At 47.8% G+C, this 27,567-nt stretch overlaps 2 protein-coding genes across 5 annotated transcripts in view; both read right to left on the reverse strand.

Annotated features, from left to right (window-relative positions):
* MARCHF2 (membrane associated ring-CH-type finger 2) overlaps positions 1-6,977 on the reverse strand; it is a 37,784-nt gene extending 30,807 nt beyond the window's left edge. Inside the window, exon 1 of one of the 4 annotated variants that reach the window (XM_055708290.1) lies at positions 6,888-6,977. Coding sequence is in view for 1 of the 4 variants with exons in the window: in XM_055708289.1 (XP_055564264.1) it covers positions 25-46 (22 nt within the window). In the remaining 3 variants the exon portion in view is untranslated. Of the gene's footprint in view, positions 1-24; positions 79-2,286; positions 3,947-6,097; positions 6,344-6,887 lie in introns of those variants that run through there. The other 3 variants (XM_055708291.1, XM_055708292.1, XM_055708289.1) reach the window with 3 other exon arrangements.
* A 715-nt stretch (positions 6,978-7,692) lies between these two features.
* On the reverse strand, positions 7,693-26,974 carry LOC102047131 (ras-related protein Rab-11B). Its single transcript, XM_055708123.1, has 5 exons — positions 26,830-26,974; positions 20,387-20,582; positions 18,235-18,428; positions 16,576-16,656; positions 7,693-12,643 (listed from the first exon to the last, which is right to left on the reverse strand). The coding sequence occupies exons 1-5, from the start codon at positions 26,867-26,869 to the stop codon at positions 12,498-12,500; spliced, it is 657 nt and encodes a 218-aa protein (XP_055564098.1). The 5' UTR covers positions 26,870-26,974; the 3' UTR covers positions 7,693-12,497.
* Positions 26,975-27,567: the final 593 nt, after the last annotated feature.

Raw genomic sequence — 27,567 nt, forward strand, 5'->3', positions numbered from 1 at the left:
CCACTGCTGTCCACCCAGGCTTACCTGCCTCACCAGGGCTGAACATCAAACATTCATAAGATACTCCGAGTCTAACCACGTCATGCCCAGAAGGAGGTTAGATGCTTCTAGGAAGCAGCTTTTTTGTACTCTTTTTTTTTTTTTTTTTGGTCACATTTGTACATTATCTACCACTGCCAGGGACTCAACTCAGCTGCCTCTCAACTATTCCAGTAACACAGCTCAGCAGCAGCGAAACAGTAACACAGACCTTCATTTACCAGGCTCCTGCTGGGGGCAAATGATCAAAATTTCTCTATACCAAGCCACTATTTAGGCATATTCCAGAAGCTCTATCAAGTCCTGACTACTTAGACTATGGCTTGATGGCAGATGAGTTTGTTTCCCAGGCACAGATGAAGAGACAGCCTTCCACAGAATGCTATTTTTTTTTTTTTTTCTCCCCAAACAGACACAAGGCCAGGCTCTGACTTCTATTCCCCATTGGTAAAAAAACATTGCAGCAAGCCTTCATGATCAATATACTGCTGCTCTCCAACGCCTGCATCCACACACATCCCTCCTCTCCAAAACTTTCAGCATATTTGAGCAATCCCTGCAGTAGCTGCACTTTACCTTGCAGCGCTGGCAAACTGGTGACTTGCAAAGACGAAACACATGGGGCACACACCCTGAGCTCTCCGTGGGCTCCCACTGGCAGTGAACCCCAATTTTCAAGCAAGGCCATAACGAGGAACCTCGTTTGAACACCACTGAGCTGCTACCCAGCAGGGCTCCCACCACCCCACATTTCAGGATACCTACCGGGTCGTTCACCTCCTTGTTTTTCAATCAAACTTTATTTTAGAAGAGCACTGCCTAATATATAACAATATGTTATTCAGTATTCAAAAAGAAGCAAGAAGTTCAAGTTTACATACTGAAAAAAAAAAAGATCAGTATAAAAACTGGAAGCCTAAAGGATGATTTTTTTTCTTGCTGTAAGCTGTACTTGGGAAAGATCAGGCCATGCGCTACAGCTGGAGTGCCAAAACGAACAAAGTTATCTCAGATCTTCTGAGACTCCTTATCTGCCACAAGACCATATGAAAGGCAAGTTTACTGCACTTTAATTACCAACATCTGGAAAAACGAATTGCAACATAAGGAGAAAATTCTTTGCAGAGGGTATCTCCAACCAAAAAAAAAAATCAGCCATTCAGCCATTTTAATAACAAGTTTCATAAGGAAACAACTAAAAACCAGCTGGGACATGAGAAACACCTGCTGCTCCTCTATGTCTTCAAAAGACATCAGCTTCTGGAGGTGAAGAGCAGCACGATTCAATGCATAATACAACTACGTAGACCCTGTGCCTACCTCCTCCTGCATTTTATCACTCTCTTTCTGCAAGAAGAGAGAGATGCATTAGGAAGACTTGAAAAGTTTTCTGGAAATCACGAACCAAGGTGGAAAAAAACTGGTTCTCATGCCCACAAAGCAATGTTTGCAGCAGCACTACCCTCCAGTAGGGAAAACCAACTCTCCCAGCACCCACAAGCACACCCCTGCCCTGCTCCCACCTAGCAGCACTGCCTCCTGAAGGCACCAGAGCTGCGCCTCTCGCTTCTCTTTGCACTGTGTCCTTTACCAAAATAACAGCAAGAACACTTCTGCTTACTAGCCCTATCGCTTCAGAGAGCTCCCCTTCAGAGAGAGGCAGCATCTGCAGCAATGCCAACGTTCAAGGGCTCCCCCAGCCCATGCAGTCACTTGCCAGGCAGTTTCAGTTTATTCAAAACACATGGATTTTCCAGCTCTGGGTAATGCATCAGGAGAAAAAAACAATTTTAGTGTAGCAGCAACGCATGCACTAGATCAACAGAGAAGCGCCCACATGATGTTGGACCCGTCCGTTCCTCAAAGAGCATTACTCAGAAGGATGTAAAATGTTATTTCAGGATCAGGAATCCCATGCCAGGAAGAACTTGCATTCTCCTCAGTGTTTTCCTCCTTTAACATTTAACACTGTTAATTAATGCTCTGCTTGGAGACAAACTGGAGCTGGAACAAACCACGCGCCAGCATGCAGCACCCCACTGCTCAGAGCAGCACATGGCCGGCATGCAACCACCGCTGGAAACCAGGCAGCAGGCTCACCTTCAAACAGACACTTGGTCTGCAATTTAACTTGCCTATTTATATTTTTCAGCCTAGCTCTTTCACTGCACAAATCTCTTCAGCACGCTCAGTTCTCAAAGAACTTTCCAGCAATGGCACCACTGCAGCCTTTGACCCACCACCCACCTGCACCTGATGAGCTCCAAGGCAGGCACCAGCGGAGAGCATCCTCTTCCTCCACGGTCAGCCAAAGAGAGGCTGCTCCTAGCCAGCTTCACCAGCATCCCCCTTCTGCCCACTCCTGCTGCTACAAATTCCCTCCTTGATCCTGAAACGGAACTCCACAATTGACACCAGTGCTGAAAATGCCAGTCTCTCTCTCTCTCCCCCAATTAAGGCTGCAATGTTTAGCTTAGGCTGTGTTTCTTGTTCTTCTGGAGACACAGGCCCCCACTGGTTCATCTACAGGGAAGTACGAGAAAAACTAGGAGGAAATAAAAGTTGAGAACAGTCCAGAATTGTAGCTTACCTTTTCCCACCACCACTCTCAAATCTAAGCCCAAACAACTTTCAGCTGAAACAGGACTAAAGCTCTCGAAGCTTCAAACAAAGAAACAGGTGTTAAAGCCAAGACTGCAAGAGTTCGGTGCATTCCCCTATTTCCAGAGAAGTGCTTTAGAAACTAGGTTTGTTTGGACTCACATCTGCCAAGCCAGTACTGCTCCTTGCCCCTTGTTCCCTCTTTTTGGGAACAGCAGGAGAATGTTTCCGTCAGTCTATCACTGACTTCATGACAGCTGATTAAAATTGCAAGAGCAGTTACAGTGTGCCTGCCCTTGAGGTTAACCACACATAATCATCTTGTATTACATCAGGAATTGAAACATTTAGTTAGAATTGCTACATAAAATCTGGAAGAAAACTTAAGAGATGCCTATTTTGACTGAAAACGGCAACAAGTCACAGATTCCAGACTGGAACGCTGCTCCTCCTGGAGAGGTCTGGGGCAAGGAATGCATTTGCATGGCTGACAGGTAGGAAGAGCTGCAGGTCAGCACAGCTCCCGTCAGGTGTTCACTTCACTAGATGGTACGAAGGGTTCAGTCCCTGCCCCGAGACACTTTGCCAATCCATGCTTTCAGGATTTTACCACTCTGCGTTCTACCATCAGTGCTTAGAGCTCTCACTGCCTGTAACACTCACAGCTATAAAGAGACACATCCCACCACCAGGAACTGTAACAAAACTGTAACAGGACCGATAGCAACTTCCCCGCTTTTACACGGCAGGATAAACAGCCGAGCACTCCCCCAAACGCTCAGCAAGTGGGTGGCCACCTCTCCCAGCAGAGCTGCATCCGTCGCTGCGATGCTGATGAGCTAGAGCCGACCTGGTCTCACCACGGCAAGCACAGCAGGAAGATGACAGAGCGAGTGTGACAGCATCCTCCCTGGGGTTCGGCTGCTGCAGCCCGAGCCGGGAAGAGAACAAGACCAGACCTGGAGAAGTGAAGAACCTGCTATTCACATGCATGATGTTAACTGTCTCAATAAGCCACGTTAACCCATCAGTTTAGCACCAAAGCTATTTTACACAAACTTCACAGAAACTGCCGGCCTACCCTTCACATTGAAATGGTGCTGTGCTCATTTCCTTCACATAAAAGTAACCCACGGCTTTATTTTTCATGTGGCTCATCTTGTACATCACAGAGACTGTGTGCTCATTTCTTACTAATTTAGAGGTGGTTAGTGTGTTTTCAAGGGGACTAGCATAAGTAAACAGACATCATTTCACTCTCAGGGGAAGGGTTTGAGCTAGGAGCATACGGAAGCATAAATTAACCAGAGTAATTAAGACAGGGGGGCTGAAAAGTTCAGTTATGAACTTTAATCTGGACAGGGGGGCTGAAAAGTTCAGTTATGAACTTTAATCTGGACAGTGGGGGGAAAGAGTTTAGAAAACTGAAACCCTGAAATCTCCACATAGCCAAAGCTGAGTCAAAGTCAAGTGGGGGAAAAGTACACTTATTCTGTAATTTACAGTTCAGGATGCCCAATTCCTTCCTTCATCTTCTAAGAAAAGGTTCTGTGGCTTTTAGTGTAAAAAGGCAAGATATTTTAAACGATAGTGAAAAAAAGCCCCTCCATGCACATTTTACTTTGTATCTCTGCCTGCTGAACTACTACAAAGTCACATCCTGAGGACCTGCAGCAGTCCCTCAGGACTAACAGAGTCTCAGAGCCTGTATCCAGCCTCAACTTGCCCAGCCTGTGCTGGATGCATTTTGGGTTGATTTTGGTCATGCTGTTTCAAGGAATCTATGCTAACTTCCTCCCCGGGAAACACTGTGTCACACACTTGCGTAATCTGGGCCAGCATCAATAACCTAGAATGGGAAAGCCCCTCTCCCAGCATCTATTAAGGCAAGAAGTCCATCGGAAGCTGCTTACAATTAGTATGTTTGTAATACTGCTCATCTGCATGGTCTCCTTGGCATCCAGCATGGGGTGACCTCACTCCGCAGCCTCAGTGCAATTCCACAGCAAAAAAAGGGCAATCAAACACATCAGAAACAAGAAACCACTAGTTCCAATGTTGGGTGGTTTTTTTTCTTTCCTGTTTCCACTTAAAGACTGCCAGTGGTGATAATTAGCTAACCACACACAGACAACCCAGGTTTTACAGCTGGTATTTAGCATTCCTGGTATACACGTTAAGCTCTCTCCTGTGCCACCTGGTCCACTCCTGGCGAAGTTAAGACTTCCTTACTGATGGAGGCTGCCTGTAACGTTCCACAAGGCATGTCTGGGGGTAGTAAGACCACGTGTCCTCAACTAGAATTATTAAATTCACTGTTACAGTGCATGCAACAACAGGATTTTCCAGTCCCAGCTCCTTTCCCTTCAAGCCTCTCTTTCTGGTCATACCACCACAAACACACCTGGAAAACCAGGGCTCTTCTAGCCCTCCAAACATGCTCCTCCAGATAATCCTTTGGAGATGCAATAATAAAAGTATTCAAACACTTAAGCCTTGGAAAGATAAGAAGACTAACATTCAGCTGTTAAAAGGATTATTCTGTGCATGTGTGAGCTTGGCAGCCAAACAGTGTTGTATGTCCCCATGACCAGGGTGGATAAAGGGGCCTGGCCACAGCCAGACCATCAGAGCAGCAGCAGTACAGGCATTCTTGACCAACCTTGAAAAAGGTTGAGAAAGCACTAGAAACCATATCAGGAAGGATGCAGAGATAAATGTTTGCTGGAAGGTGAGTGGAGCAAGAGAATGAGGGTCCCCAAAAAAAAGGATGGTTGAGAGGGGGACACAAACAGTCCCTTGAGTACGAGCCAATAAAGGGCACAGGGTGGGACAAGAAGGACACCCCCACTGAGAGATCTTCATCACACATCAGGGAAGGACAGCCTCGTCTCTGGACACTGCAAGGACAGTGCGCGGAATACAGAGAAGCCTGATGAAAAGCCAGAGCTGCTCTGGCTAACCCTAGCACCTCCAGTTAAGTCATCACCAACATGGACTTCAGGGACACCCCACCTGTCTGCTTGCCAAATCCGAGCTCTGCACAGCCTCCTCCGAGAGGGTGTCACGCCACAGCCTGCACTCTCCTTCAGCTGCATCACCCCATGCCCAGGCCAGCACCATTTCTGTGGCTACTAACAGCGCAGGCAATCGCACAGATAAGCGAGAAGTCTCAAATACCATCGCACAGCTTTTTTGGGTTTTAATCTCGGTCTCCCCATCAGATAGAGAACACGCTCATATGACGAGAGCAAATGTTTGAGACCATGAGAAAAGTACCTCCAATGTCACAATCATCTTCCTGTACATGAGCCACAGGCTCATCCCTCGGACAAATCCCACGAGCGAGCAGTTTGCTCTGTTGCTAGCAGTTGTCTCAAGAAAACTGGTTTAAATGAAATAAAGAGATTTTAGAGGTCTCAGCTTCAGAAAAGTCAATCACAAACTCTACGCTTACACCACAGAGGAAGACAGCTGGTGCTCCAACACAACAGGTCTTTGGTTTTGCCGTGACACTGAGCCTGTTCCCTGGGGATGCCCCTGTAACAAGCTGATGCCACACTGCGCTCGGCAGGTCCCAAAGGGCCGTCAGACAGAGCCACCAACGCTCCCACGGAGGAGAGGGAAGAGCCCCGGGACCCCACTCGCAAAGGCCTCTTCCCAATAACAACTTATCTCCGCCACAATGAAGTCCGATGATCGCCTATAAAAAATCGCTGCTTCGAACCTCCAGGCCTGCGACGTTTTCCTCCCAGGTGACGTTTCTACGCGGGGCCGACGGGAAGGCCCTCGGGAAGGGGCTACAGCTCCCACCGCCAGGCCTGCCGGGGCACGGCGCCGTGGCCGAGCACCCGGTACAAGGCCCCGCAGCCCGAGAGCTGCCGCCCGGCACGGCTGCCCGGCGCCGGTAGGGTGCCCGCTGCCCCCGGCACGGCCGCGCCCCCCGGGCCGCCAAGGCACGGGCACCGGGGTGCTGCTAAGCACTAGGGCGCTGTTGACACCCCCGCGGCGGCGGCAACCGGCTCCCCCGGGAGGGGCTGAGGGCCGGGGAAGCTGTCAGAGGCTCTCGGGCCCTCACCACCGGGGGCGGCCGCACCGCGGCCTGCCCGCCTCGGCCCACCACTCGCGCCGCCGCAGCCCCACACCGGAGCGCGGCCCGGCCCTGCCAGGAGCGGGGCGCTAGAGCCGGGCCGAGCCAACCGCCAGTCCCCGGCACCCCGCGGGTGCCACCCCACCCCGCCCGGTACCTGCGGTCCCGGCGCCCGCGGCCCCTCAGCGCGGCGCCCGCCGCCCCATCGCCGGCTCCTGCGGCCGCCGGGCTCCGCCCCCCCGCCGCCACCGCCCGCCCTCCCCGCGGCTCTGCCGCCTCCCGCCAATCACTGCACAGCGCTGCGCTGACGCCAGCGCCGGCACAGCCAATGGCCTGCGGGGAAGCCGGCCGGCGTCGCTACACGACCCCGCTGGCAACAGCCGCTGGCCAATAGCGACCCGGCAGGGCGGCTCGGCCCCGCCCCCGCCGCCTCAGGCACCGCCGCCTCAGCGGCCCTCGGCCAGGCTACGGGAGGCGGCCGTCGGCGCCGCCTGTCCCCGGGCCGCAGCGGGAGCGGCCCCGCAGCCCGGGGAGCTCCGTCCCGGCCTCGGGCCTCTCGCCGCCGCTCCGCCTTCCCCCCACCCGCGGTGGCGGCCGCTGAATGCCCGGGGCCGGCCCCTCCGCCCCTGCCTGGGGGCCGCCATGGCACAGGGCCGCGCTGCTGCCCCGCCGCGCCCCCGGCAGCACAGGCTGTTGAGAGGCCGCCGGGAGCCCCGGGCCCCCCCCCCGAGGCCTAACGCCGGGCGCTGAAGCGACGGGAGGAGCCACTCGGGAACATCCCACCCCCCAGCCGGGGGCATCGGCTGAGCCCCGGTGACCGATGAGACCCGGAGACCCCGGCCTCGGGCAGCCGCCCCCCGCAAGGCCCTTGGCCCCGGCCCCAGCGCTCGGCCTTTGGGCCAACACCGGTTTTTTCCGCTTTATTGTACAATTGCGTTTGGAACAGAACTTGACACGCGCGGTATGATTTGGCAATCTTTATATCCACAATACATCATAACCATGCACAAAAAACGAGTGATGGGCATATTTACAAAGTGAATTGCACTTAACACAGGAACCAGGAATAAAAGTAAATTAAAGGAACCTCTCCTCTGGGTTGCATAAAGGGCCGGTGCTATTTGTAGCCTAACAAAGCCTGATAGACAACACTACTGTGCATTATCTGACCAGTGTAAAATAAGAATTAACCGTGATTTATTGAAACAGTGCAGCCGTGGAGAGAGCAATTTCACGGAAACATTCCATTATTCACCATTTAAACTGTATCACCTATTAAGACTCTATTAAGAGCCTCCAAATCAAGAGAATCCAACCTCAGCCCTGACTCGCTGTATTTTGCTTGAAGGACAGTCAAGTCTTCACTTTTTGTTTTCTTATTTAAAATTCAGGCCCCTACCTTTAATACTGTCTTTCCTAGGTCTTTTTTAATGAAGGAAAAAGGCCTCCCTAAGTGACTGACTTCATTAGGATCCTTTTTCTTCTACAGAGTCCAGAATCTCCAAGCAAGTTCTTCTTTCACGTTTGGAAGGGAAACAATCACCAAGCAGAGGCAAAACTCAACCATAATCAGCCCACAAACAGATCCCATCCCCAACTTCTGGAACAGTACAGCACGCAGGAATCAAAGCATTGGGAAGCGAAAATACCTACTGTACATTTTTCCAAGCCGCTTTTGGTCAGTGCCCTACCCAAAAGGCACAGCCCAATCCTTGGCCATCCTGGCACGTCCAGCTGAAAGTGCTCCCTCCTGTTCACACAGGGATAACCCCCTCACCATCCTTCCCACACACTGTGGCGTCATTACAAGTGATCTAACAGAATCAGCACCCAAACGGGAGGATCTCTAGGATGCAGCAGCTTTTCTACTGCTTCTAACCTGCTGAAAGTGCTGAGAAGCAGCCCCAGGGGGAAGAAGGGACCATGGTGCCTTCTACTTCCACCAGATTCGCATGGTCTCTGTAGCACACACAAAAATCTTTTTAACAAAGTAGCAAGCAGTCACTCCTCAACTGGATTTTTACATTTATACAAGTATGGAGCTTTAAAACTTTCTGATAAAGCAAACTTTCTTGTCCTGTGCAGGCTACAAACTCTCCGTGGAGATCCCAGACTTTAACTCACCAAGTCTGTAAGCATCTGACTCAACACCAAGAAGTTAGATTGAGGCAGTCCACCCAGTGAATTTATTCTACCAGTTACCTGTTTGCACGCTCACTACCAAATCACTTTTATGCGTGAATTTTGCCCTTTACTATCCCCATAATTAATAGGGTAGTTAGCAGAAAAGACTCCTGTCTCATTCTACATTGGAGGACCCATTCTAAGCATCAGCAGGAGCCTTCAATGGAGGTTTATATTACTGACACTGGGTGGTAAGCACCCAGTGGTTTTTAGTGTTATTTTTCAATGAAAGTCATCCTCAACATCCAAGTAAAGCAAGTATAGCACATATTCCTTCTTTTACAGGCAGCTCCCCTGTCATCAGGAGTTTTACATAAGCCAAATTCTGCCCTTAAACCTCTTACGGCAGACGGAAGAGAGCTGGAACCTTTTCTATTTTCCTGGCTGTAACACCAAGAGACACACAAAGCCAGGGAAGTTGCAGTATGAAGCAGTCCAGCTGAGATCACATTTAACTGTTATTTTCACATCAGGAAAGCATGGTTAAGGAGTCTGGCCTATTGGAGAGCTGCTTTGAATGTCAGACAACTCTCCAACAGTTCAAGCTTCCTCTGGATTCCTCCATCCAGGTCTTCCCCTCTGCAATTTCAGTAGCCATCACCAGCAGTGGGCTGGGTTGTAGCTATAGTTTCTGAAGGAGCGCACAGTGCTTTCAGCAGGACAGCAGGGTACTTGAGATCAAAAGCATTTTCCTCTGTCTATGCACAGGCAGACGGTTTTACCAGGCAGAACTGGTCCACTGTTCTTTTCCTACCAGCACTAGTGGCCCTGTGCTTAGTCTAGGCACAAGAGCCTCAAAGCCTCAGGAGGGCCGTCTCTCTTAACTGCCTGGAGAGCAGCACAGCAATCTGGGAAAGGGTTAACACCTAGCTTAAAAAACTGTGTGCCCACAGCAGGTAAAACCACCGCTTCATTCATGGTGCTCACACAAGCTCTGTGTGTGCACACGTGCTTCCCACATCTCGGGTATACCAAAGAGTCCTGCTGCAAAAGGCAGCCAGCCTTTCCACGTCACACAACGGATCTCAAAAACAACCCAGACCCCTTGGCATGCACAGTATGGGGTCCAAGATCCACCTGCTCTGAGGAGGCTTTAGCCAATGCGCAATGAAGTTGTACAAGGGCTCTTCAGTACCCATACAATTTAACAGCACTTAAGCCCTAGAGATGAAACTTTTGTTGGGACTCTGAGGCAAAGTTTAGAGCCTTCCACAAAGTCAAAGACTAAAGAAAAATCTCTTTTAAGAGACAAGGAATTGACAAAACTGCTTCTCAGCTTCTTATACCAGGCCACATAGATTCTATAAACTTTGTGTTAAGAATAGAATTTGCCGAGTAAACACATTAACACATCAGCCTGAACTAGTAAGTCTTCTAACAGCATGGTTCTTCCTCATGTTATTCAACTAATTTCTTCATAGAAAGTTTTGTTTGAAAATCAAGGAGCCCAGCTCCACTAGTGTCCACCTGTTCTTGAATGAAGTATTTTCACCATCTCCGAATTCTCCATTCTCTCTGATGGCGTGCTCATGCTCATCTGCCAGCCCTCTAAATACTGACTGCTCATCACATTCTGGTCTAGGACCAGCAAAAAGTAGACATCTCTAGTTCCCTCTGGCTATACCTTCTCTCAACAGGATGCTATTAAAGTAAAGACCAAGTGGTGAAAGCGCTTCCCAAACCGGGACACCCTTAGGACAGAGCACTGATGACTAGAGGGATCTGTATCCTCATTCAATGGCATTAGGCTGCAAGCATGCACCCCTTCACCTTGAAAGTATCATCTAAACAAAGTTGAGAAGTGGAAGTGCTCAGCACCACGTGCACCCCTTGCTGTGAACTACAGCCCTCTAGGTGCATGCAGTACAAAATTATAGGCATAGGTCTGGAAATCTTACAAAGGAAAAGCCATCAGAGTTAACCGCCCTTAATTTTATTACATAACCAGACAGAACAGTTGAGACTGGAATGTCAGAGTTCCCCTTCAAGCACAATTCACAGTTTCATATTTGCTTTGTATCAGAAAAGAAAAATCAACTCACTAATATGCAGGTAGGATTCATCAAGTGAGGTACAGTCTCAGAATACAGAGCAAAAACTCACTGCAAATTGCTTCACTAGCCCTTCAGAGAGCAGCAGATGATCTCCAACTCTTCCTTTAGACAGTTTCACCCAGTATTTGCCTCATCATAACATTCAGCATATACCAGAGGGGATGCAAGTGCGTAAGAGCTAGTGAATGATGAAAAGCCATCATAGAAGATTTTCACAAGCTAGCAAGAGACTGACTACACGAAGTTGTGATAACATTCTTCCCATTCAACAAAACAAAGTATTATAGTAGTTAGCCCTGCTGATGACAAATCTGTTACATCAGGTGAAGTACAATCATTTGAGAATTACAGTCTGCAATTCAGTAAGACAGAGAAAGAGGAAAACAATAGGTTAGTAGTTATGTGAAATCTTAATATTATGCATTTTAGTAGAGGTCAAGAAGATTATGCACAAGGTCAATAGTGAAAAGATGATGAAGAGGAAGTTCAAGATGCTATGGTTCTGCAGAAGTTTTACAAAATGTATAAAGTATTGTGTTTGTCTACACAACCAAAACCCTTACAAGTGCAGGTATATACGTGACATGAAAATATTGCTTCACTCACTCAAACACGGGTAGGAGGGATCTAGAGAAAAAGCAGCATGCAAAAAAACCCTGGATCTATAGAAGACCCTGCTTTCAGACACTGATCTACAGTACAAAATAAGCCTACTTGTACAGGTTGCAAAAGGTTTCTGAAATCAATATGCTGGCACTTACTGTACAATAATGTTAACTGATTAACATAAGCCATGAATAAATATTAAGCCACTTAAAAAAGCCTGCACAAGCAGCACAGGCATTCATGGTGGCAGAGAAAGCAATGCAGACATACTTCATTGTTCCCAAATAAAACAAGAATAGAGAAAGATTTCCCAAGCAGGAAACAGTAAACTACACAGCCAGACTAACTGTATTAGGGGTAATTACATAATAAGTAATGTTATTTTCAACAGCTTGCTTATGTGTGTGCAGCCACTAAAAACCTCACTGTGAGACTTTATCAGGACAGAAAACAGAGCATTTGGTAGGATAGCTATTTTCTTTAATTTCTCCCCCATGTTGACAGAAACACCAGAAAAATATATCTGACTATGGGAGGGGAAAAACCTTGTCACCTAAATGTAGTTATTTCTTCAACTGTTATAGTCAAGTCACCATGGTTTCTCTCCCAGAAAAAAAAACCAAACCCAAAACCACTTGAGGAGAGTGTTTCATGGGATAATATCCAGCAGCAGATGTTCCAACACAAACATGTCTATCAGATCAGTGCCTACATTTCAAGCCCAAAAGTCACCACATTGAAGGGGGTTTCAGAGGCAGGGGAATGTTAGCCCTACAATTAAAGCTCTAAGATGAAAGGGAGGACTTGGGAACGGGGTAGAGGAGGGAAGAGGGAGTCACTGAATCACAGGAGATAAGAAGTGCACACAAGTTTCTAAACGAAGCACAGACGAAGTGAAGGGCACAAGAGTCATCTACAGGAGGTCACAGGTTCTGACAGCACTGGAGTTTGTTGGATTTCTGTCCATCGGTGGTTGGTGGGACGCTGATGTCGACTACATTGTTGCCAGGAGACTCATCGTGTGCAGACCTATCTGCAATCTGCTTCTGCGAAACAATGCGGTAGATTTCTGAAACGAGAACAAACTCGTTAGAGCCCAGAAAGACATTGCCTCCAACACAGCACGCACACACATCGGAGCAAGCTGTCAAAGAAGATGCTAGAACCCAAGAAGGAGAAGAGTTTAACTTGAGAGCTGTGAAAGGGAATCTAGTCTGACCAGCTATGGCATGTAACATCTGGCTGGCTTGCCAGCTCTGTAATGGACACGCCAGCTCTGTCTGGAAAAGACAAAATTCCTTACAAAAATTCCAAAACAGTGAGTGCTTCCTAACCCATTCTTTTTCAATGACTCCATGAGCATGGATATTATTAAAAGGCTTTTTAAATGAAAGGGGAGCAGGAAAACAGGGAATCATCTTATTTTTGATTTTTTTAAAGAAAATGGGCAACATCATCTTGAAACACCACTCAACAGGATGCTTGCAAAACGTCACCACACAGCGGCAGCGACTGTTACCTGTTTCACACTATCTTCTGGCAAGCTGCTGCTATCAAATGGCAGAAGTGCCTACTCCTCTCTGCAACAAATCAGTTTTCCCACCTATGACAGTAAAAAGCCACACAGTTCCATAAAGCCCTATATTGATCCGAAAATGCTTTTCCTGAGGGAATTAATGTATTTGACTCCAATTAATTTATGCCCAAAAGCACACAGATCCACAAAGCTGTAACCGCTGAAGAGAGACTGCCAGGTTAAAAGCTTTCAGAAACAAACCATTTCAACTGCATAGTTAGGAGAAATAATTTAAGTTGAAAGGTTTTTAAACTACTTATTTCACCGACTATAAGCCCTCGTTCCAACTTCCCTCCATTGTGAGGCAGGAAAAGGGCAAGTACCTCCCTGGAAGCCTGTGGTAAATATTATGGTCGCATTCACAGAGCCACAGCCTCAAAACAGCAACACCCAAAGTCTTTAGTAAGGATTAAAAATCATGGGAGGCTATGTGAGTTTTGTTTACGTATTTATCTGTTTTCAAAAAGAAGCTGCACGTATTTACATTGTTTAAAATAGAAACCTTTTACCCAAGACTGATCTCATTGCCCCTGGCTACCTTCAGCTCTTTTTGCTAAAAGGGTAGAGCGGCACAGAGATTGTCACATCTTCTTCTGTGCTCAGTGGTGTATTTTAATACTAGCTGTTCAGAGTCACTGCCAAGGCCTCTTTTCTTTGGGGCAGCATCTCTTTGGTTCGGTCCCTCGTGCCCCCCTGCCCGTCTTTAGTGATCCCTCAAACTGGTGGCCAGCAAGGAAACTCCTGTCCTGCTGCTCCCACCCTCTTCCCTCCTCCAGGTCCCCCGTGATGGCTCCCAACTCACTGCTCTACACAGCATGTTTTCCCAGGTTTCTTCTCCTCCCTTAGAAGGATGATTCTCCCCCAGGTAATCACTTTAGGAATAAGCTTTTCAGGACTACTCAGTCTTACTAGCCATGTCCCCACTGTACCTGAACTGGAGAATCTCAACATTCTTGGGAGCCCAGGATGCTCCTAAGAGATAGCATTTTGAGTTGTTTGCCCAGCCCTGACCTCAGCTCGAGTTCTGGCCTACCAAGTGTTATCTGCTAGAGCAGACGGCATCGGGGCGCCCTCCTAGAGCAACCTTAGGCCATGTTCCCTACCCAGGGTCAGTCTCAGGACAACATGGCAAGGGAAGACAGGATGGATAGTGACTGCTGAACTAGCGCTCAGAGCACTAAAGCTGTGGATACTATCTCAAAGCGCCAGGCAAGTTGTCTCAGATCCAGCCAAGTGTCACAGACAAACAGTGAATCTGCTAGAAGGCAAGAAGACAGTCCCAGCTCAGGCACCAGGTGCTCTTCTCTGCAGCTTTATCTCGACAGCAACGTTCTCCACTTGCTTCACCAGTAGCTCTACCACCACAAACCTTGCTGGGCAGAAAATACAACCCATTTCTAGGCTGCCAGGCTCTTTACTTAGAGGAGCAGCCCGACTATCCTCTTTCTCCTACCTGCCGTTCCTTGGTCATCTTCCTCTGACTACAGAGTTGGCCAGCACCAGATTTAGTGATCCCAACACTTCTTATTGCTTCCCTGCACACCTCTGCAAAAGAAACCTATAAGAGCCTGCCTTACAGAATTCACCCTACTAAAATTCAGCTTTTTTCCTACTAATAAACCCTTATTTCATACATCAAGACACAGTAATACAAAGCCAATTCTTTGGTCAACATCCAATTATTAACACACACCAGACACTTCCTGATCATCAAGTAGAACCAGAACAAAGGCTCATTCTCATTTAACCGAAATCAGTATCTGGCCACAATAAAGCTCAGAAAATGCTCATCTTGAGATGTTGTGGAACATGCAAATCAGGCGTAACTTTACAAAACAGCGTACAGGAGACAGTTTATCAGTATAGAATTCAGCTACAGTAAGCAACAGTCAGGAATTGGATCTTTCCAACTCTTCATGCTCACGGTACAGATCTTAAAGTGCTTTTTGAGAGACAGAACAAACATCCTGACAAATTATATGGCATTTTCCCCTCTTTAGGGCAAAATTCAGATCTCATGCAGTAATCCAATACCCAATGTTTGATAGCCCTCTTTGTATTTAGATATGATTTTTAAGGGTTCTTTGTCAGTTACTTCATTTTTGGAGTGGAAAACTGCTCTGAAACATCAGCTTCCCTGTGGCCTCAAGGAGTATTTTGAGATATGACTATCACAGAACATGGAGTGGAAGGCAGGGTCTCTGAAAGCAGAGATGCTCAGGTTTATCAGGGTTTGTTAGCTCCAGTTCAGCAGTCCTGCAGGCCCATGCTGGTTTCCTTGCAACACCCATGGGTCTAAGAGCCCCATGCTTCCCAGGGCCCTGCTTCCGAAGATTAACTCAGGCACAGAGCTACCCAAATGCGGAGTCACCTCAGCCTGGTGCAAGAATAATACATCCTCTGGAACACAAAATGCTAAAGCATACGGTGCTGACACACTCACACAAACTAAAGTCTAACTAAAATTAGAGTAAGATTAGGCCAGACTCCAAGTTCGGTAACAATTACCTACCCCAACTGAAGTAACAACACAGAGATGAGCAGTACTTATTTTAGAGCATCTCTCTTGCTCTGTGTGCTTCCCACTTCTACTGCTGGTGTACCTACACCAATAAAGCTTTACTGGTGAATCCTAGGCCTCATGTGCAGTAGGGTGCTCCCTTACTCCAGGGCCAAGAAAATATATGCAGGCAACTGCTCGACCTTAAGGAACGGAAATTCTAAGCCCCAGTCTGAAAGAGGAAGAAAGCAAGTAGTAGAGTACTACTACCTGGAATCTCTCAGATACTATGTGCAGTGGACCTACTGCACAAGCCACGTAGCAGTCCCACACATACAGCAAGTCTGAAGCTGCAACCAGACACTGTGCACTGAGTAGCCACACCTACAGCAGTTACACACGCCGAGGAACATTCTTGGGCAGTGGAAATCATAAGACTTGGCCTCACTTTGGCCCGTGACCACTATCATGTTCTTAGACAATTCCTGGGACTCTTCAGGAACATTCCCAGAAGGCAACCTACATGCAGCTATGCTGTTGCTGCACAGTCAACTACAACCTGTACCATCAGCTGAGAACAAAAATACTACGTACCAGTCTGCTTTGGTGCAAGAGAACAACCTGGAGCATTTAACTTCCTTCCTAGCATGGCTGTGGCTTCACCGCCTAGATTTTACACAGGCACAGAACAACCAGCACCTTTACAACAGTGCTATTGCAATAGTTTGATTTTTATGGACCATCAAGAGACTAGAAACCTCCAGATTCTTGGGCAGAAAAGTGGATGGGAGGCAGAACACACAGGTAAGGTTAGAAGGCTGGCAAACTAAACATCATTTCCAACACGTTCTAGATAACTGCAAAACGTGCCCACAATGATGATGCACTACCCCAGGAGGTCCTCTGAATCCATAACAAACCATACCTGTAAGGATGTTCTTGAAGGCTTCTTCTACGTTTGTTGAATCCAGGGCAGAAGTTTCAATAAAAGATAAGTTATTTTTTTCTGGAATAAATAACAAGTGGTTCAGTTAAAAGCTTTAATAGCACTTTATTATTATTTTTTTTACTTTTGAGGGTTTCACCTTATTTTTAGGCCAAATCAGCCAGGGAACGATCTCTTTTAATTATTTTTTTTCCTGTTACACTAGGAACAACTTGGTGCACCATTTATTTAGCCTCTAGCGCTTTGGCAGCGTCACCACTGACCGCTGCCTTTCCATAGTGTGAGAACATTTTCCTCTCCACAGCCCTTGCTCAGTCAAGCAACACAATATTAGTCTCATTTGGCTCCAGATCACACCTAGAAGTACCTTGAGCAAGAGCACAGGCAAAGGCATGTTGGCCGCAACAGGAGTCACAATTCTCCTCTGCAACCCCCAAAACATACACAGACCTACACTTTCCTAACCAGACCCTACCTCCAAATTACAATAAAGCTCCTAGTAATACAGTCTGTTTTCTTCTTTCCTCTTACAGTGCAAGAGGGTTTTTTATTACAAAAAAAAAAAAAAAAAAGAGGACTGTGAGGAACACCCAAACATCACGCCTAGAATAGTATCATACCACCTGCCCAGATACAGGCAAATTTCAGTCACAGAGCTTAAACAGCAACACCTGTACCATCACTAGCTATGTAAAACAGCCTTAGTAGGAAGTCAAGGGCAGAAAAAAAAAAAAGATGCTGAACAAAGTGACCAAAGTAATACACTCTACAGGGTGCCTACTAACTTGTTTTGCTCCTCTTACATAGACTTCACTTCTCATTCACCTGAAAGTTTAAAGTGGTTTTACTAACCACAGGGTACTTGCTTACTAGCAAACTTCAGAAAACAAGTTTAAGCAAGCCCTAGTAATATTCCCAGAAGGATTTTAAAGGCTATACATTTAAATTCCACCTCCAAGCTTGACGGCCACACAAAAGCAAGCTGAGTGTCCCTAGGCCTGTAAGGGCAAGAGTATCTGACCAGTGCTCTGCAAGATAAGGAAGAGGGACAACTCATGCAGTGGCAGCAGCTCACATAGCCCACTTGATTTCTCCCCGCAACTGATAATCTCCGAGACTGATGATTTTATGAAACTTAAATGAAATGAGAAGTTAATGAAACATTAAATGAAACATTTAAATGAAACTAGAAGACACTACTATATACATCAGTGCTCTGGAGCAGAAACTACACCATGTAAGAGAAGGTTCAGTATTCATCTGCAGCGTCCACATTGATACATGCTCAGTAGAACTAGGCCTCTAATTTTCTCTTCTAAACGTTGCTTACTGTTTCTAGCCTGGCTAGAGGAAATGTTTAATCTTCAGCTATCAGCCAACTCAAGAACAGCGTTTCAAAAACATGTACCACCACTAGATTAAAAAAAAAAAAAAAAAGAAAAAACAAAACCAAAACCCACACATGCTATCTAGTAAGCCAAGATATTTTAGTTTTTAAAAAAACTTAAATGCTTTTTTTAGGATCAAAAATAAAACGTGAGGGGAAGGCTCAGTCCTGGACAACAACAGCGTGACTACAGCTTGCACCAACATCATCAAGTTCAGAAAGCACCAAGCCAGAACACACTGTCTACAAACCTGCAAAAGCCCGAGCCTCATCCGTGGGCACAGCTCTCAGATGGCGCAGGTCACTCTTGTTACCCACCAGCATGATGACAATATTGTTGTCTGCGTGATCTCTAAGCTCCTTTAGCCAGCGCTCCACATTCTCATAGGTGAGATGTTTGGCAATGTCATAGACAAGAAGAGCCCCAACAGCACCGCGGTAATATCTGAAATCACAAGGCACATTCCTTTACAGAGAGCTCTCCAAGTTACACCAACAAACCTGGAATCCAACTTGTTTCTAATGGTTACTACTAAAAAGTTAAAAACATTCCCCCAGGTCGGGAAAAGTTGTGCTGATGCAAATACTGTTGTTGTTGGGGCGGGGGGGTGGGAGTTTAAGCCTAAACCCCAGTTCCAAATGCTGGGTTTTTTTAATGGCATTCCTAAAAAATTCCAATGTATGTAAGAAAATGCTGAAGAGACTGCGGAAGCCATGACATTCTTCGTCTGCTAAAACGGCGTGCAAGAAAACTCACAATGCACTTCAGAAGGTTTCTGTGAAGTTACAACTTACCTTTCTACTAGGGAACCAGTTTTTAGTAAAATGTCGGTATTCATTGCTGATCTTTCAAATACCTCCTGTCCCTCTTAAAAATTAAAGAGGGGGAACTCTGGGCTATATTGACATCCACAAGCACATAATATGAGAACGGAGTGTGCTCCCTCGGGGCAGGTTCAGGCTCATTTCCACTCAAGCCAAGGGCTGAGGCCAGCATAAGCCGTTGCCCATCAGCAGCCCCGGAACGTCCATCTCTCCCACACAATCCCACCGTTTCCCCTCTGCTCCACCAGCACCTGTCTGACATGTTGTTGAACCAATCTGGGGCACCAAGTCAGCAGAAAACATTCACTTTTTACTGCTGGTTAGTGTTCTGCTGGCTTAGCAAGCTGAACTGGCCCAGCAACGCGTCAAGCAAGAGCCGGTGCCAGCACGAAGGAGAGGCAGGATCACAGGGCTGCAGATCCCCGATTCTCATCGGCCAAGTCTGTTGCTAAACCAGGCTCAGCCAGCAGTTTTTCTGCTGCGTGTTTACAGCAGTAAGAACAATTTAAGGGTCATCAAGAAAAAAAAAGTTTCTGGAAAACACACTAAAAATTATAAGAAACAAGCAATTTGAAATTGGCACTTACCTCCGCTTCTACACTACTTTGCTTTTACATTTCTTCCCTATAGATAATCCCTTTGGGCTCCACGCTCCTCTTTTTTTCTCCCATCTATTCTGCAATACTCTATTTCACCTCAAGGAAAAAGTTCCCCTTACCTTGAGTTTAATACAAATGGCTCAATCTGTGCATGATTCAGAAACAAGCTGGTACCTTTCAAAACAGATATACATCTGTAACATTAAAATATTTCAACTTGCCTATCAGAATATGCCCTGGATAACTAGGCCTACAACAAGGCTTCCTTTTTTTTTTTTTTTTTTTTTCCTCTAAGAAGTACTTTTGCCTACTACCTGCACAGAAACAGATACACCCAGAGGTTACATCTTAAAACAGTCTGGATTAACAAGGTGCCATGCACCACTGTTCTAAATACAGGTGTACCTAATGCTGCAGCCTCAGCATTATCAGAGTTGCCTTCCTACTCCCTGGTTATTCAGCATGCACTCCTGGACCTAATTTTCAGGGCTGTGACTAATTCAAAGTCATTGAGATTTCAAGGGAGTTTGTGGCTGCAGACTGTCCTAAAAATACCCTCAGTCTCGAGACCGAGGGGGCAACGAAGACCAGAAGCCACAGGTGTTGCAGTAAGTTACCATGCAGAGACTAACACCTGATGCCAAACAGTACCAATGACATTCATTCCGTGTGATGAAGACAGCATATGCAGGGCAGGGAAAACCACAAATCACAAGACTCAGAATTTCCCCAAGTTTTTTATTTAAACTGTCATTTTTTTTCTATAATAACATCATTAGAATCTAGAAGTTACTTTCATTATATTAAGCAAGGAACACAGAAGTATTTGCTATCTTAAGACTTGGATCTACACTGAAGCCTGTTGCAATGATTTTGTCCTGTGTCCCAGATATGCTTTGTTAATGCTCTACCCATAAATTTATCTGCACCATCTCTGCTCAAATTCTGCTGTTAGCCTGAGCAAAGACATAGTACTCACGCTGAGGTAATGGCACGGTATCGTTCCTGTCCTGCAGTATCCCAGATCTGCGCTTTTATCGTCTTCCCATCCACCTGAATGCTCCTGGTGGCAAATTCCACCCCAATGGTGCTCTTACTCTCCAGATTGAACTCATTTCTTGTGAAACGTGACAGAAGGTTACTCTTCCCAACTCCAGAGTCTCCAATCAACACAACTGAAACAAAAGACATTATTTTCAAAATTAATCCAGCATTGACACATGTGCTACCTGGCTGCTACGCTGCCTTGCAGGCAGGACCCAGAGGAGTTGCACAGTCAGATAAACATTGGAGAAAGTTATGCTGACACCACCTCGGACTTTACTTGCTTCCCCAGCCCCAAAACAGCCCCAAGCCTTTTTGTTGCTAGCAGCTGCTCAGTTCCTCAGAGATGGAAATGAGAAATTGCTACAGGGACTGTCAACAGCTAAACCTTGCTGCTACAGCCAGTAATTAGAGGTAAATAGATGTCCCTTGCATGCTGGACCTTTCGCAGGGGAAGGCTGCAACCCACATTTTAAGAAAAAACAGTCAAGAACACAGCAACAGGCTGTCTGCCTGACAAAAGCCTGTGTCCAGTATAAGCTTACTCTGTTCTTATTTTAAAAGCAACAACCACGTAAGCATACAATTATTTGCAGTCCCTGCTGGGGTCACACAGGGTGTTTTATTTCAATACTTCATAAACACGTTCACCACAGAAAGGGGGAAATAGAGGAAAATAGCATCAATAGTTTGACGCTACAGACAAGACACAAAGCAAAGAAGAACTTCACCCAGCAAAACAACTTCTAGTAGACTGCAGGAGAAGTAAAAGGAGCTAAAAATCTCTGCCTCCACACGAGGTGTTGCCATGATAACCGAAAAACGTTAGTGCAGAAAGATCTTTAGCACACAAAGCCCAGCTTTACCGGAAGGAGCTGTGAAAATAAAAGGCACATCTGATAGCAGGAGTTTCCCCCTAGTTCGGGGCTGAAGCTCCCCGCGGATCCCAAGACACACACCTCTGCCATTCCCCTCCGCCGGCTGCTGCTTCACCCCGGCCGCGCCAGACCAGGCTCTCCACCACACCTTCTCATCCACAACTCCAAAGACAAAGACTTGTCATAGGAGGTTCTTGACTATGCAGCTAACACAACTAGGCATGTTTTCGTCAATCCCTGTATCACTGACCAGGGCAAGAGATAACTAAAGGGAAACAAGGCTGAAAGCAATCAAGTCATCCTCCCTTCTCAGCAAAGATTGTGTCACATATGACTTTGGTATTCAAGCTAACAGTATCTTGAGCAGAAAGAATAAAGGTAGTCACAGTGAGGCTTCTTCAACCTTGGGAATATTTCCTCCTTCACTTCAAAGTACAGATTTCTTGATCTTCCTCATTCATACAATCTGCTTTTCCTATCAAAAAGCAGACACAGGCAGAAAACATTCCTGATCCCTCCACAACAAATTACGGAAGGCTCTTCCCATTACACACGTCCAGAATGAGCTTGCCAGCATTCTCCCAGGGCCAAGGATTGTACTCGCCTTTTAGTGTTATTACAGCTTTTTTTCTGCTCAGGTCATTGTTTCAGGATACAGCTCTGGCAGCGCGCTCGGGCAGCTCGCATACCTCCCCACCCCTGCTAGCACATTCCCAAACTTCTGCTGTAGCCCTGCAACGGCTCCTGAGCTGCACAGGGAGATTGCTGAAACGCTCTGGGCTCTCCCCCCCAACCCCCTCCCAGCATCTCATCCGGCTGACAGCACAGATAGACGGACAATTGTGCTAGCACAGCTGAACAGTCAAAATACAACAGAGGCAGGAACAAGCAGCCAGTGGATTGTGGCAAGGCGCCACAACTCCCCACCCGGGATAGCTTAAATCAGCTCCTCACACTGCTCTGCCTTCGCTGGCAAACAGCCTAAACCATTTTTTTAGGGCATGAGAACAGATCTATAAAGAAGATTTTATTATGAGTTCTAACTCTAGGATTTTGTTAGCTTTATTTTCCAGACAAACAGTTTTTCATCACTAATTCCACGGGGCGTTCCAGGAACAGAACGAAGGTCACCCATCTTGCACAGCGATCTGCTGGCTTGGAGCAGGCTGTACCCGACAAGCAAAACCCTCACCATGACCAGAAGGAGGTAAAAACATCCACCACACAAGCCAGTCCAGCTTGGAAAACCCCTGAAGCTTCCAACTGCTTCCGAAGGGAGTTACCGTCTCGTGAATCTGCAGCTCGAGAAAGCACAGCCACCTCTCCAGGTTCCAGCCACCTCCTCTCTGGCATTTTAAAATTATCAGCTTTGTGCATTAACCATGCAAATGGCTCTCAAGTCATTAACTCCATCTGCTGCAGGGAGAAAATTCCAGGGTTCCTGTGTTACTTTTAGGGGGTTACTTGCCTCTGCTGCAACCTGGCAGCAAAGCACCAGGCTCCTCTCTACCAGGCTGCTCCACATTCCAGCAGAGCTTCTAGGAGAGCATTTTTGAGAAGTTACTGGACACAGAGGTAACAAAGGAAGGCAACCAGATCCCAGCTCAGTAAATAATGTTCTCTCCACCTTACAGTCTCCAAGTACTTCTCAATCTTGAGCATTACACGAGCGTTTTCACTTTCACGGGAAAAATGCCAAGACTGGAGGCCCCCATGCAGAGAGAATCCACAAACTTTTGTTGTCTATTCGAACTGACCAAGAAGATACCTTCAAGATTCTGGACTAAGCAATTAGATCTTGGGAAAGTTCCTAAATTTGGGAACAGACTACCAGACAGCATTGCATGTTCAAATGCAGCAGTCTCAACAGAGTAGAAAAGAAAGTTTCAAATCAGATCTAAGAGCCTGAATACTCCCTAAACATCTCACCAGAACTGATAAACTCACACTCCCTAAACAGTCTTCAGGGCCACAGTGGTTAATAGAAAGATGCACTGGTTTTAACTGGGAAGTGACCTGAACCAACAACCAGCACCCGATGGCTGTAAGCATAGAATCCAGCCACACTTTGTGCCCTGTTTACATCCCGAATCGTGGCACTGCTCCTTCAAGTCTTTCCCGATTTTCCCTCTCCTCCACCACACTGTGCCAGCCTGTGGGTCACCGTTCACCACGTCACCCATTTATCAACGGGAAAGCATTCAGATCTGCCACCATCGTCACCGTGCTTCCCATGTCCCGCGAGGCCACACAACGCATGCACCCCCCCGGCCGCCCCAGCGGAGCGCGATCCCACCACCCAGACCTCCAGACCCTGGTACAACACAAGCAAAAGACAGAATTAAAAATCCAGGGCAATATGTTGTCGGTAATAAAAAAAGTTTCAAAAAAGATCAAGTTTGCGACAGAATTTTAAATACACTGGTTTATTAATCTGGCAAATATATTCTTTTGAACAATCAAGAAGATTAAGGCGCTCTCTAGCAGAGACCACATAAGCAGAGTTCATTATAAATACTAAGTACATAAGGTTGCCAGATATTGATGACTAATATGCTGTGCATTTGTTTTTAATAAGCACAGCCTTTGTTAGGCTTAAGCTCTAATCAGAGCAGTCTAAATTCCCACAAAGGTAAAAGAAAGCTCTTTTTTTTTCCTACGGGTGGTTTTTCCTTCCTTTTTCATGAGCCAGCATACATGTGCACAACCCCAAATTTAGCTTTTAAAATAAACACTGATAATAGCTAATCTTGAGAGAAAAATGAATGTGCAGGTCGTATTTTAATAGGTACAAGGCTTCCAATACTTGAATGACTATTAAAAGGACAGGAATTAAATTCCAGATCCAACCCATTCAAAAATCCTCATGAATGTTCCTGCTTTTTAACCACCCCAGCTACAAAACTAATTGGGGACAGAGCCCTGAACCACTGGCTTTGCTTGGGTTACATCACCAAAATGCATCTACAAGATCCTCACAGCCTCATTATTCTGCTCAGCTCTGCACACAGAATTCAGCTTGTTCTCCCAAAGGTTGGCTCAGTCATTTTGTTAACAAACAACATTTTGTTGCGATCAATAAAATAAGCAGTTCTGACTGTCGTGATGCACACAAAAGAAATGGCAAACGGGAATAAAGAGGCACTATTTTGGCAGAGCAGCTTTGACTATAACCACACTCGCATCCCCAGAGTGCCACCAAACCTTAAATTAGTTTTCGCCCACTGTGTGCTAGACCAGATAAACCAATAACGCTCCTGCAGCCCTATGGAAATGGCCGGGGCTGAAGCAGAAGCGCATGGACAGTGTGAAGGAGGGAACACCAGGAACAGCGAGCCAGCTACGCACAAAACTCTTGCTACAAACACCTTGGCCATTTTCAGCCCCAAACAACTGTTTTCTAGGCAGCGTTTCACATGAAAGAGACTAACGAGAAATGGGGCTTTAAAACTTTTCATAAAGGTGATTAATATAATCTATGCTAAACAACAGAAGTTCCTATACAAGCAGCTCCAGATCTACTATATATAAAAGTAAAACCCATGACTTTAAAGCAACGCTGCATTCAACTGGAGTCATCCTAAATAATTACAGTGCAAGGATGCAAGTCTCCTAAACAAGTGCAATTGTAAATGCTAAAATCAGAGTTCAACCAAATTTCCTTTGGAAACTGGTGGCAAGGGAAATGGTCAAACCTCAAATTTATTAAAAATAATCTCTTCCAGACTGCAACCCTCCTCCACCATTGTTTCTACCCCGACCCCTACACATGCCTGATAGAAGAGAGTTCAAAAGCAGTCTGTGTAGCTAAGAAGGGGCTAAACCAGAAGTCAGTCAAACCCCTGGATATTATTTTTTTAATTAAGTCAATCCCTCTTGATATTTAATTCCATTATTGAAAGGGGGCAGATGGGAAAGGAAGGGGAAGTTGGTCCTACAGCAGAGACCTCATCCCACTTGGTCCCATCAATATTCACCATTTCTTGCCCAGTCCCCAAAAGCCTAGAAAGAGGAAAGGCAAAAATGACTAGACAGGGAAAGGGAGTTGTGGGTGGGTTTATTTCAAAAAAACACCATCCACACAACTACCCTTACCCAAAAGATGCAGAAAAAAGGCCAATTCTCGCCCCTGTTTTTCACTAAGTGCCACAAAGTATGCCAAGTCACTTTGCAGCACCAACACAACAGCAGGGCTCCTGACCAAATACCTTTAGATTAAGTTTCACTCCAGATAAAATTAAAAATGTGTTTCACAGTGGCGTAAGTATTTTGAAAGATGAACGCAGTTTTGCCTACCTCATTGACTATTCACAGAAAGAAAAAAAGAAAGAAAATTTTTGGGCTTTCAAGTTCCTGGCTATTAAGTCACTTGGGAAAACTGACAGTGGAATGACTTCAGAAGCAAACTAGCTTCAAGCCAGACAGTTTGCATACTTTCAGAGGGCAGTCTGCTTTACAGGTAGAGAAGAAATCAAGGGTTTTTTCTACCCACTACCTCAAAGACTGTAAAACAAATACACCAAACAGGCAAATACATCCATAAAATATTTCCAACAGAGTAATTGGTCTTTCTTTTCATCAACAAGGAAGCGTGGAACCGCTGCTGCACTTGTTGGCGTTCCTGTATGTGCACCGTTCCCCGACATCAAACTCCCGGGGAATTTTCCTGGGGACGAGCACCGACCCACACCCCCCAGACCCCCTGAGCACCACAGGCACAGCCTGAACCTCGCCTCGCGGCGAGCTCTTCGAAGGGACCTGAGGGTTCCAAGCCCTGGAGGAGACCAGACATGAGCCAGGCTGGGAAACACGAAGGGTTTCACACCCATCCGCATATTCCATGGGCCTCAAAGGCAGGGCTGTGGGACGCACCAGCAAAAGGGTCAAGGCGAGCATCGTCGCGTGGGCAGGCCAGGGACCCGCCGCAGCCTTTACACAGGCAGGACAGCAATGGCAATAAAAACAGCCCCAGCCAGCGCACCAAGAGCGGCCCCAGGCCCACCGGGGCGGCCCCCTCCCCTCGCACAGCAGCCCTGACAGCCTGACTTGTCACAGGTGCGGTGACAGAATGATTCAAACAACCCCAGGCAGGGCCACAGGAACACCGTCCAGCCTCCCGGCTTCAGTTATGAGGGTCAGTTCGCAGCCGACCGCGCTCCCCCTTGAAGCTGAAGTTTTTTCTGCTCCCGCTCGGCGCCAGGGGCGACCCACACCGCCAGCCCCGCCGCCAGCTGCGACCCCCGGCCCAAGCCCCGGGCCTCTCCCCCAGCCCAGCCCTCGCCCCGAGGCGGATCGCCGCCGCTCCCCCGACGCGGCGGCCCAGGGAAGGCCCCGCCGCAGCCCAGCAGCGAGACCGGTGCCAGGCCCAGCCGGGCCCCACCGCGCACAAAGGCCGCGGCAGCCGCCCCCGGCCCGGGGCAACGAGCCTGGCGGGCCGGGCCGGACCGGGCCCGGCGCCGCCGCGGGCCCGCCGAGGGGCCGGGGCGGCCGGCGGCAGTACCTTTGAAGAGGTAGTCGTACTCGTCGTCGCGGGTGCCCATGGCGATGGCGGCGCCGACCCTCTGGCTGCCAGGCACCGACCGCGGCCCAGCCGGGGGGGGGCGGCTCCCGCCGCCGCCTATCAGCGGCAGCCAGAGCCCGCAGGAGGCGGGCGGCGCGCCAAATCCATCAACGACGCCCAATAGACGACTGGCGCGACTCTGACTGACGGGCGACGCTGTCCAGTCGAAAGAGGGCAGCTGGGGAGAGGCGGGGCTTCAGTGCCTAAGCTGGGACCCTGCGAGACGAGGCGGGGCCGGGGCGCGGGAGGGGCGGGATCTAGGGCGGGAGGGGCGGGGCGCAGAGCCGAGCACCGCCCGGCCGCGGGGCGCAGGGGTGGGGGCTCTCCGGGTGTGGGAGGTGTTCGCGGGGGTGGGGGGGGAGTGGGCTGCCGGGGGGGAGGGAGTCCCGAGGTGGGGAGGGGCCGCAGGGGTGGGCCCGGGAAAGGGAGAGGCTCCCGGCGGTGGAGGGGGGTCCTCGGGGGCGGGCCGCGTGGGGGGGCCCGGGTCTGGGAGGTGTCCCCGGGAGTGATGGGGGTTCCCGAGGATGGGGGGGTCCCCAGAGGCGGGAGGGGGACCCGGGTGTGGACCCGGGGTCAGAGGGAAGCCGGGCCGGGCCGGGCCGGTCGTCAGCGCAGCATCCTGGGCCGCGGGCAGGGGCAGCCCCGGCTCCGCACCGCGCCCCGGGCCGCGGCCGGCGG

The sequence above is a fragment of the Falco cherrug genome, chromosome 4 (assembly GCF_023634085.1).
Source record: "Falco cherrug isolate bFalChe1 chromosome 4, bFalChe1.pri, whole genome shotgun sequence".
Taxonomy (NCBI): Eukaryota; Metazoa; Chordata; class Aves; order Falconiformes; family Falconidae; genus Falco; species Falco cherrug.